The 11,821-nt window shown below is 42.8% G+C and overlaps 2 protein-coding genes across 2 annotated transcripts in view; one reads left to right on the forward strand and one right to left on the reverse strand.

Annotated features, from left to right (window-relative positions):
- The window catches only part of T265_09340 (hypothetical protein), a gene marked incomplete at both ends in the record, with an annotated part of 17,239 nt that extends 15,073 nt beyond the window's left edge, over positions 1 to 2,166 (reverse strand). The window contains one exon of the mRNA XM_009175381.1: positions 2,117 to 2,166. Within this exon, the coding sequence (XP_009173645.1) occupies positions 2,117 to 2,166 (50 nt within the window). The remainder of the gene's footprint in view (positions 1 to 2,116) is intronic.
- Positions 1 to 11,821, forward strand: part of T265_09341 (hypothetical protein) — a gene marked incomplete at both ends in the record, with an annotated part of 89,934 nt that overhangs the window by 72,310 nt on the left and 5,803 nt on the right. The window contains 2 exons of the mRNA XM_009175380.1: positions 2,463 to 2,553; positions 9,051 to 9,185. Coding sequence (XP_009173644.1) covers positions 2,463 to 2,553; positions 9,051 to 9,185 — 226 coding nt within the window. The remainder of the gene's footprint in view (positions 1 to 2,462; positions 2,554 to 9,050; positions 9,186 to 11,821) is intronic.

Below are 11,821 nucleotides of genomic sequence, written 5' to 3' on the forward strand. Positions count from 1 at the left end.
ATATATACTTCTATATGTATGTAAACCTCATATGTTATGAAACTGAGGGCCAAAGCTGCACGCGATTATGTGGATCCATCGTTTGAGTCGTCCACGTTTCCCATGTAAGTGTGTATACCTTGAAATCCTTCAGGCTTCTTGATCGTATCGGATACATCAGTACGGTTCCAAGACAATAACAGACAACAGACAATATTTAATCTGTTTTTCAAGATGACACTGGTTTTCAGTCCTATCTTCTAAGGGGGAACAATAGTCACTATGTCAAACCGAAAAGCACCGCTCCCTCGCATGTCAACTGTATGTGCGTGTGATTCCTTCAGCATCCCTTTAACGGAGTGGAAACGTTCTCAGGACTATAGTATTAAAGTAGCCCAATTTGTATTTGAGCGACTCACATTCGACTTCATCCTCGCTTAAGCCTTCGAATAGCTACTGGTTCGAGTCTTGCTTATAAGTTCAATTATCGTTTCATCCATAGGAACCTAAAGGACTCTTTGGAAAACCCCAGTACAAATACGGTTTACTATAATAGTTCGTACACCCAGATCACTTTCAGGTTGATTTCGATTATGGTATTCCGGCTCTCATTTGATCCGAGGTGAAATATTCCATTCCTGAATTCACGTTGCGCCCTTGCAAATCTGTTAGGATTTTTGAGGACACTACTTCTAGTTTGGTTGTCCACGCTGGAATGAAGATGGACCCAGATGGATCACCAGATGAGGAGCAGATAGCAATTTTTTTCCCCTGAAAAATGCGTTTTGATGTATGATATTCGAAACTGACACGACCTTATCGACGGATTTTTCCGTTGAACTGGGCAATTAGGTTGTAAAGGTGACATCGCCATTTGAGATGACATCACACAAAACGCACTGAGGATGTTACCTGAACTGGTGATGAAGCGTTTACCATCGAGTTGTGTGGCTCGGTGAACAAATCAGCGGTCGCCATTACAACCTATGCCACCAATATTTTCTCATTCGCGAATCAGGCCATTGCATATGTGAGAAATAGACAAAATCTGTCCATAGACAGGGGAGTAAGTTGGGAATAACCGACCTGGTCCGACGAATACGCTCATTTGCATACTAATTTGGTTTTCACGAGAGACTCATCTGAAACCCAGCTAAATCCCTCGTTTATGGTGTTCTTCCTCAGGGATTGTGCCTGCCTGATTAGTCCCAAGCAGAACGAACCGATCATGGGCTGCTGGTCTTTGTATCGCGTACGCTCCCAGTCCCCTGGACTTTATACCACAGTCTCCATACGTACCGACCTGACAGCAGCCTCGACGTTGCTACCACACTCGCAACAGAGCACGGCAACACTCAGTCGTTAGCATACTGGCCTTTTTCAGCATGAACGGTTGAAGGCACCATAGTTGACTGCTCCCATTCCATTCCGGCACGAAAGCCTGTGATCGACTTCAAACACAGCCGATATTCGGCTTGGCTTAACTGCCTACAAGCCAGAAAGTGCGCGTGTTCAAATCGAATTTAGCCACAAGCCAAGTTAAAAACGACTTCCCCATAAAGCGAGGAAACACCGGTAATAACATTTGTGAGCAGATAGACTATCACAAGTTGCGGGATATAGTCCCGGCAAGCTCACGTGCAACTCATGAGTGTAGAACGCGATGGGGTTAAGAGAACACTGCAATGTATCTCTCTTACTTTAGTCGACTCCCTTAGTTAGTCCATTTATGTTACTTCATGCAATAAGACAGTGTGGAAATCATAAAATTTGACTTCGAATATCTGGAAATATGCTGATCCTTACAACCAGGAATTTTATACTCAATGACCACGATTTATTTTCATGTTATAAAGTCATACTATTGTTGTGAATGACAATGTGTTACTATGAGATGTGTTTTCTTGTGCTTTCGCCTGTCGGGCTTATAGTTTACGGCTGTCTTCCAAATAGCAATCCAAAACGACGAAATAACCTGCACAACGATATTCATTCATTCCTTAAAAGAAGTAGGGAAAAATCAGGTGACGGAGCCCAGATTCGGCTGGCACATCCGCCAGCCCACCTTACCTCACTACATCAGCGGACTACGGTTTGGAGCTTATCAATGGTTCAACTGATCCGATGAGCCCCTTACCCTTTGGAGGTACTGGTGGTCACATGGTGCTGTTCGTTTGCCTCTGTCATGTGACAGTTTTTGAGCCAGTCAATCACTTGAGTTTGGTTAGTGGGTGAATCGATTTTCTTGGAACTCGGTTCATGCGTTCGGCCACTTCACTGACTAATGAATCCCTCTGGCACTGCCTTAGCTTACTGATCAGCTGAGAGATCTACACTCACTTGTTGGGCATGAGTGTCCACGTTTTTTTGATTGGTCAATATATATACTGTCGCACATGAATGCTTGCACGGTCCCTACCAGACGAGTCAGTCGAATTTATACCTTTGTACTGTCTGATTCTGGAATTTCATCCTTGTTTTAGGTTGAGGCGAAGAAAGCGGTCCCCAAAGAGGTGATGAGCTCTAGCAATTCGCTGCTCAAACAGCGAAGCCCTTTCCTCCGACCACAATTACGTGAGTTGTAATGTAACGTTAACGGTCCCATATACCATATACCGCCTATTGCCTCATAGACTTTCCTTAACAAAACACCAATTTGTTGTTGTCTCACTACGAACCCTATTTGTTTGTGTCTCCTACTTGGTTTTTCTTTCTTTTCTTCCCTCTCTCTCTCTATTCACTTCATATCCATAGTCATCCCAGTCAGCCTGCTCGACTCAAATCTAGATATATCCAGTCAGCTTGCATGCCTAACGACCCATGAGGGTGAAAGCGGTGAGCAACTGTTTGTCCGTTGACGAGTGTGTGTCTGTGTGTCAGTGTGCGTGTGGTGATTTAGAAATCAGCCCTGCAAGCAAACTTGAATCTAACCACAAGCAATATTTTTGCCTCCTTCTGACAACTGTGTTTTTTTTTATCGGGTAACATTTTACTGAACACGCACTTTCGTTTTTTGGTGGTTTTACTTTGCGCCGATCCCCCAAAATCTGTCATGACAAGGGATAAAATCCCGGTCGAAATAAATAAGAATTTCAATGAAATCAAAACGGATTCGGCTCATCGACCGTACGGTTTCAGTCACTTTCGCTCCCCACTTTTTCTGCAGCCTGCATTTAAAGAAGCTCAGAATGGAATAGATTTTGAACAGGATTCTGACGCGTCGTCTCTGATCCCCGCACTACGATTTTTCTCGGTTTCTATAATCGGCTACGGTTTCATTATTTTCGACAAAAATCCGCACTTAACGATTATCTATACCGAAATACTGACAACGTCACTGTTTGGGGGGGTGTGACTCAAGAAGCAGAGCGTAAGGAAATTAGCATTGTAACTTGTACAATCAACGCACAACGTACAACAATGTTGTGAGGAGAGGTTCGGAAGCTTGCAGGTGCACAATCATCTTATCACGCCTTGGAAGCACCATGATTCACTCCCTGAAATGGCGGAGGCACCACTATTTGCTTAAGAACCTCTTGAACCCAGATGCAGTTAGCGAGGCAAAGCAGTTCACCAGTACTTGCAACAACCGATGGCAACTATCGTCCGTTACATCATACCCTTCATCCTCATTATGATGACTCGATGGAACGCCACCTAGAATAGGGTTTAGTCCTATCCCATACTGTTTACCTCATCAATCCGCTTTACTCAAGTGAGCTATCCTATTTCTGTGAGTGCGCTGTGACTTCGCGTCTGCTAAGTGGGTCATGCTCACATTTTATGCAGAAATTTGACCGAATAACCGAGCGCCTGTCATTCTTTTCACTTGTGAGGGAGTATTCTTTGTTATATTTCATCAGCGCGCCTCGCCTCAAGTTTCGTTCAAAGAAATCGGATTCAACTACCCTGATGTCTATCGGAATGGTCTCAGAGTATACTAAGCCACCCAGCTTCGATGATGTACAAAGAGCCGGAACGCTGGTATGCAACCTGTGTCTATAGAAGCCATATGCTATCCAATTGTAGCATCAGGTGCTGGGATCTATATTGCAGTTAGTTACTGTGTCTAGTTGGACTCCAAACTATAAGTGTCCAGTAATGTCATTCCACGTATCACATAGTTGTGATTTAGGTAAACTCTCATGTGTGCTTCGCACATAACTACGGGTTTTAGAATGCCTCATACGACACTTCCAGTTAGTCACGAGCCACCTTACTCAACCTGGCCTCGAAATTTAGTTTTCCTAGCTGTGCTTACAGCACCGATATCACCCATGTGCTTAGGAAACTGGGGTTATTGTTTGCCACTGATCATGTCCCATCGAAGTCAATGGGAGTAACCAAGTAAATTTTACGGTTAGCGTGATTTCAAAGCATGTGGTACGGTGGATGGTTGATTAAACGCTTCTCAGTAGCGGGAAAAACGGGAACGCAAGCCTCCGTTCTCAATGAGCAATGGATGGCGTACTGGCAAAAACTTTGAGTGAGTGCGCTATCTGTCTAATCTCCCAGTCCCAGTTCGCAGCGCCTCTGGTGGCTAAGCTTACGTTCACACCCTCACACAGTTGTGCATTTAACTGCCCTTCCTCGATCACAGGAACTGTTTCCTATAAAACCTAATTTACGGTGTCAAATTAATGGAGCTTGCATGCATTGTATTTCGAATTTTGATCCCGACTGCCTTGCACGTGATTTGCCGTTCCTTCGCCGCTCTGCCCTTCGTGTCAGCGTGTCTGCAATTGTGTTGCCTTGTGTGCGTGTGAGCATCAAATTAATGGAGCTTGCATGCATTGTATTTCGAATTTTGATCCCGACTGCCTTGCACGTGATTTGCCGTTCCTTCGCCGCTCTGCCCTTCGTGTCAGCGTGTCTGCAATTGTGTTGCCTTGTGTGCGTGTGAGTGCGTGAGTGTGTGTGTGTGTGTGTGTGTGTGTGTGCAGTCGTCGTGTTTTCTTGTGGCGTTTTCATTTACATCGAGTGTCAAACGGCATCCTGATAGCAATTCCAATGCATGACTGCGGGTATACTCACAATTTATTAACTGGTTTCAGGTTGCCTGTGAACGAAGATTGATTACACGTTATCCTAAAAATGGGTAGGATAGAGAATAGTGCTGGGAATGAAGTTGTCGTAGCATAACTTCTCCGATATTTACGTGCGGTTAATGAAGCTCAGAGCGTGTGTCCGTGACCCCAACTTATCCAGGAGTCTCTACTGAATTCGCGGGAATGAAGTGCTATTGAACTGTGATCCCACAGTTATTGGACCGAAATCAAATGAACAATCGCTTAATCACACTGAAGAACTGACTCACCACTCAGTCAGAAGTACGTATGACGGTCACGTAAACTATTCCCGATTTCATCACCCGACAACACTGACGTGGAACAGTGGCTTGATTTAAATTATGACTAGTACTTGTCCCATGGTCCACTTTATACGTCTTGTTAAAATGCAAACTTCGCAGGTGCGCTAGGAAGTTCGCGGACCCGAATAAATAACAGACAGATGAGAGGTAGGAAATGCCACCTTGCACCGCAGTATAGCCTCGAGAGGGTCTCCTCAGTCTAACAGAGCTGTCTTATTTTCATCGCCCCGGTCAATCGGTTTGTCTTCAATTCCTGTGAGAAAACAAACAATAAGTTAGTTGTTGAGTGACGCCTAGGTTCGCCAATTCCGGATATCGAAAGGAAGAATTGGGTTAGAAATTCTAAGATACTGTTTACACAATGGTAAGCAAATTTGCACAACAAACCCCAAGTGTCCACGTACGTGTCACTGAACATCACAGTGCAAGGCAAACGCCGCAGGCCAGTTGTGGGCGGAATGTTGTCTCAGCAGTTTACGTTACTGTCGTCTGATTGGCGGTGCGTTCACACGGAACCCATGAGGTAAGGCAGGCTCAGCAAACCGGACACGAACGTGCATGGCTGAGTGCCTGCGTATATTCACACACAGACGCACATGCCAATACACTGGTGTCGGACGGGACGGCCTTCGCGGTAAGATGAGTGGCGGGTACAAATGAGCAAAGCAAGTGGTTACAAGTACATAGACGAAGCGAACACACCAATGGGGGAGTTATGATGAGGTTAGGTTAGATCCCACACCAATATGGAATTTACGGGTCTTCCTTAATGCAGTGTCCCTTATTATGGAGTCTTTCGGTGTTATTGGGGCAGCGACAGGGGAATCCACTCGAAGTGTTCAGGTGCTGGCCACCAATTTCTGTAGTGCCAAGGTGTACTGGGTCTGCGTAACCATACAGTGGTAGGGAGTAAAGGAAACCAACTGTTAAGGTTTCTGATACCTTTAGTGGCGCGTAGGTCTGACGATCCCGAATATCAAAAGGAAGAATTGGGTTCGAAAGTACACGATACTATTTGCAACAAGCCACGTTCATGGCGCCAACAAGTGCATAAGTTTGTCACCGACCGGGACCAGCGTCAAGGTCCACAAACCAAACAACTGGGAGGAGGGTGTTGGTTCAGTGATGTTGGTTGCGGTCATCCCTCCCGACACTGGTCTTGTGTTCTGATTTGCCTTACGATCACACGGAAATCGTGATAGAACAAGTCAGGACTGGTTCAGTAAACGAGGCACGAACACGCATGCGTAAGTAGGTCAGCTGCGCACATCTATACACACATGCCAGTATACTAGCGTCGGACAGGACGGCCTTTTCGGCAGGGTGGATGACGTGTATGTTTAAATTAGGTCAAAAGTACATAGACGGAGTTGGTAAATCACTGGAGAAATTACCATGGAGTCAAATTGGATGCAGTGGCAACACACTACACACCCTCCGAAAGCGCCCATGAACTAGGAAAGCAGATTGTTTGGTCCCGCTGAAACAGACACCGAAACAACTATCCCAGAACCACACTGGGAACTTATTCCTGAACTGAACTGTCACAGGGGATGTCACCGCAATTCTGTGATTTGCCATTGTTGGGCTAAGACAGCCGTTGCAGTCATCGCCACTGCACTATGATGTAACGCCACCGAGTTCTGTTGAATTTAGCCCGATCCTCATACTAGCCCAAAGGCAGATGTTCCCAGGTCACAAAGTGGAATGAAACGACTCGGTTGATGTTTTCGATATCCTGGTAATTGCATTTGTGTTTGGGTGCGATAAGACCGCCGGTCCCAGTTAGAATGATTCTATCCAAGTGGCATGAGTAAAATTAATCGATCGAGACAGGAAGTGGAAACCGTTGTACTGTAACTCAATTTAACTGATGTTGGCCATCAATGGATGGTCATCAATGGATGCAAAAAACAAATGGTGAAATACTTTCCAAAATCACACTAACTTCTTGGTCGTCCTGTAGGCGTAGCCAACATTGTTTGGGTACAATTGGCTTAGTATCTTGTTGTAAGCAATGGTTTAACTTGTTGGAATTGCGTCACTTTTAAATTCTCCTCATGCCTCGACCTACTCTATTCTGGTTGGTCGTGGATTTTTTAGAAACCATTTAAGCTAGAGTAGGCAAATCTCTTCATACGGGATCATTCACAGTTGCCTTACGCACGCGCCACAGAGTCGAACAAACTCGCCCACTTATGGGCTCACATCCCGTTTACGCGTTAATACCATGTCTGAAAAAGGATCAAACTGAGGTCGAGTATTTCTTATTTATTCTAGACGGTAAACACGTCATCCCTGTTGAAAGCAGAATGATGTCGGCTCAGCTTAGTTGAAAGCGCTCTGCGTTGTACCTGTTCAAACGGAAATGAAGAGATGTTTTGTGGTTTAGCTGCTCTGTTGGAGACAGAACTTATGCTTATGCGAACGTACTAATCTTTATATATATATATATATATATATATATATATATATATATATATATATATATATATATATATATATATATATATATATATATATATATATATATATATATATATATATATATATATATATATATATATATATATATATATATATATATATATATATATATATATATATATATATATATATATATATATATATATATATATATATATATATATATATATATATATATATATATATATATATATATATATATATATATATATATATATATATATATATATATATATATATATATATATATATATATATATATATATATATATATATATATATATATATATATATATATATATATATATATATATATATATATATATATATATATATATATATATATATATATATATATATATATATATATATATATATATATATATATATATATATATATATATATATATATATATATATATATATATATATATATATATATATATATCACGCTAATACGGAAAGAAAGGACGGTACTTCCTGGCGGAAGGTTCTCACAACCGTGGTGTCGTTTGTCTTGTGTTGCAGAAACTTCTCAACTAGCAGCCACAACGTCACCAAGAAATGTTGTTTTTGATGTGTTGTACCGTCTTTTCACATGGAGTCTATCCGGATGCAAAATCTTCCCAGTTTTTGCACGAGTTTTTTCTCGAGTACCTTCGGCTAACCACATCGGCTCAGAAAGTCACATTCACCGTCATACTTTGCGTGGAGTAAAACAGTGTGTCCAAAACACTCCGGTGAATGAAATCCAACAATATTAGCCTTTTCACTCGATGCTTCTGACTTACACCCTCGGTTAGAACCTGAGAGTATCCTTCTCTTGTCTATGTGTGAACACACTTTGTAGTAGATTGCTTATAACAAACAGAAACGCTGTGCATGTACTTCACTGAGAGTAACTGGATTAATTCATTGTTTGACCTTTTGTCTATTCGTGTGCGCCACTTGTCATTTCCGGTACTTCCAAGTCACCGTTCTCTCAGTCTCTGACCCAACAATGTCTTATCTAAGAGCACAGTGCGCATGACCTCTGGACTTTCTATCTGTTACGTGTTAGCAAACGATATCAAACCATGAGAATTCGTCAACACGAATTCAAGATGAGCCAAAATGATTACACTCATTTCATTTTCGTTTGCACAGCTACCTGACGTTTATTGTTTTATGGACTACCAGTGATCCACTCACGTTAGCTCTTTTTTTGTTTCAGCTTCGTTTTTGCCCGTTTCTCTGAACGGTGCAGCTGCAGCGGCCGCGACCTACACTCTCACAGCCACGTCGCCAGTCACAGCCCGACAACCTAGCGCCACCTACGCCTATCTACCTGGGTATTATCTGTCGCCAGGTGAGTGCCCGTTGTCACAACCGCTGTCGGTGTTCCTACCGCCACCCGCTCTGCTACCCCCCTACACCAACATGATTTCAATGACATGAGAGAGCGGGAGAAAGAGGTGGACGGCGTGCGATGGAGGAAACCGTCTGTGCGTCAACCGAGGTGTACATTCGAATATTTAAGCCTAAAGAACATTTGTAGCTACCAGTTCTCAACCTGAAACACGTATAAACGCTCCGGAAAATAACAGCCGTGTTCGTCTCAATCCTCATTCGATATTAAGCGCCATAACTGGGGCCTATCTCTCAGTCAGTCATTGATCTGAATTATGTATTTCCTGAGATTGCATGTTACACTGCTACTATTGCCGCTACTCGTCACTACCTGTTGTCCTAAGTATCCTGTGTGTAGCCATCGTGATGTTTTCTTTTTCATTTATTTGCCGTATTTTAATCCACGCCTCTCGTATACGTATATGTTCCAATCCCATCCCCTTCGACTGTCGTGTTATATACCATGCACGTTGGTGTGTTTCTGTCTTTCTCGGACGTTCTTTTCAGTTTTATGGTTTCCTATTTCGTCTGTGGTCTTCCATTTGTGCGCCGTTTGCCTTTTTCATTCTCTTATATTGCTGGCTCTTTGAACGTGCTATCCCTCTCCCCCCACATCCTCGTTCAACCGACTCCAAACCCCCACACGCGTGATATGAATCAAACTAATTTTTACCTTGCTCAGCTGATCCGATCTGTGTGGTTCTATTCTTATTTCGCCTTGTTCCACCCGAAAGCTGTGCTTCTCCAGGACAAACCCAAGATTTGAGTCAGCTCAGTATTCTTATCTATGGAGATCCTTGGGACAGAATGGGCCTGGATCGAACACAGCCTTGTTTATTTAACGGGACCATGAGCCGTACATTTGTTATGCGTGTCCATTTACTGTCACGTATATTTATACATGTATATTCAGCATGAATTTCACTGTGCTCACCTTCTCTATCCGCTTTTTATTTGAAAAGGAGTTTGGAGACATGTGATTTTTGACGTTTTCTCTAGTCGCGTTTTTCGTTCACCTCGGCAGGCAAGCAAAATATAAATTCACACGGTCGAAAACGATGCTGTGCACACATGATAAATACGAGCTGCCGCTAATTTTGAGCAACATCAACAAAAGACTTACTCCTGTTTTAGAAGCCACTCCGGCAATTGTATGACATTTTTTCTTCAACAACCTTCGTTTTATCCTTCCTTATTTTTCTTTTGCTTATTTTGTGTATTTGTGATGTCTTTTTCTCTTCTTCACGTACTCACAGACCTCCACTGCGGTAAAACCCAACCTAACCTTTGCTCTTACTTCTATTTCCCCATCCCCAAATGCTATTTTTACCTTTCCCTTCCACGTACTAGCCATTGGTTTCTCTTGACGAATGGCGTAATTATGAGGCGCTCCTGTGAGATGATCCAACAAGATAGGTGCCGTCTTTTTCATCCGCTCACAAAGAACACGTTCTCACATATATTATAGCCCAGCCCCCACCTTATCTCCTCTTGAGCGTCACTGAACTCAGGCAGTTCACGAGAAGGATAGAACAGAATAAACATACGAAAACCGCCAACCCCGCCCATTTCAAATCAACGTTACGACTATTTTTGTAAACAATAACCTAAACTAAAAATGCAATGAACAACTGTATTTGAGAGGAGAAATTGGCCATAGATGCCATGGTTCGTTTGTTCGGCTACACTTGGAAACCCACCTTCCCCGTTGTACATGTTCCAAAAAATTTCCCAATCCGTTTTCGTACAGCCGGAGTCCACTGTCCTTCAACTACGTGAGACAGTCAAGCAGCGAATGTTATTACTGTCTTCATGTTTTTGTTGGTTTTCCTCGTGTTTTCCTCTACCTGTGTAAAGATGCAAACAGCAACAATAACCATCCCCCCACACACACAAACAAACAAACAAACACCCATACAAAACTATCTTCATTTTCATCATCCCGTCGTCCAGATTGTGATTGTTCGATTTTCTATCCACCATATGTGCCGCCAAATCAAAAGCCACCTTGCCATTTTTTTTAACAGAAGAGGCATCTACCACATCATGTGTCTAATCACGCAGCCTGTGTAAGCATGTCACCTTATCTCCTCTTCACACTCCCCATAATTCTCAATCGGTCTTGAATCAACACCAATGCCGTCTGAGCTTCTTTATCGATTTGTATAAATTGCACTCATCTCCATTGTGATGAAACACCTCATGCAACAAAACATTGCGAAATCATTACCACCTTGAGTTGTGAACCCACATTTTCGACTCCATCCTGCCCTAACCTCAGCTGTTCTCTCAAACCCCCATTCTCCGCGTCAAAACACAAACCCAACGAATCACAAGTTTTTGTGCGTTCCAAATTCAAATAAACGTACAAGGCGATCACTTCGTAAAATTTTACTTCTATCCGTCATTCCAAAAGTGTTCGGGTTAGTAACTGTGGCTCACTACCAGAACAGTGATGGCTTCACTTGGAAATTCCAGTCAGCTTGTTACCGACTTGTTCAGTACTTGTCTTATGCTACGTTGTCCGTCTGTCATTAGATGTGCATCGTGTCGCATGGAAACCGTTGCAACCAAGTGTTGTTGGGCCTTCATCAA

This window comes from Opisthorchis viverrini (assembly GCF_000715545.1).
Source record: "Opisthorchis viverrini unplaced genomic scaffold opera_v5_269, whole genome shotgun sequence".
NCBI lineage: Eukaryota > Metazoa > Platyhelminthes > Trematoda > Opisthorchiida > Opisthorchiidae > Opisthorchis > Opisthorchis viverrini.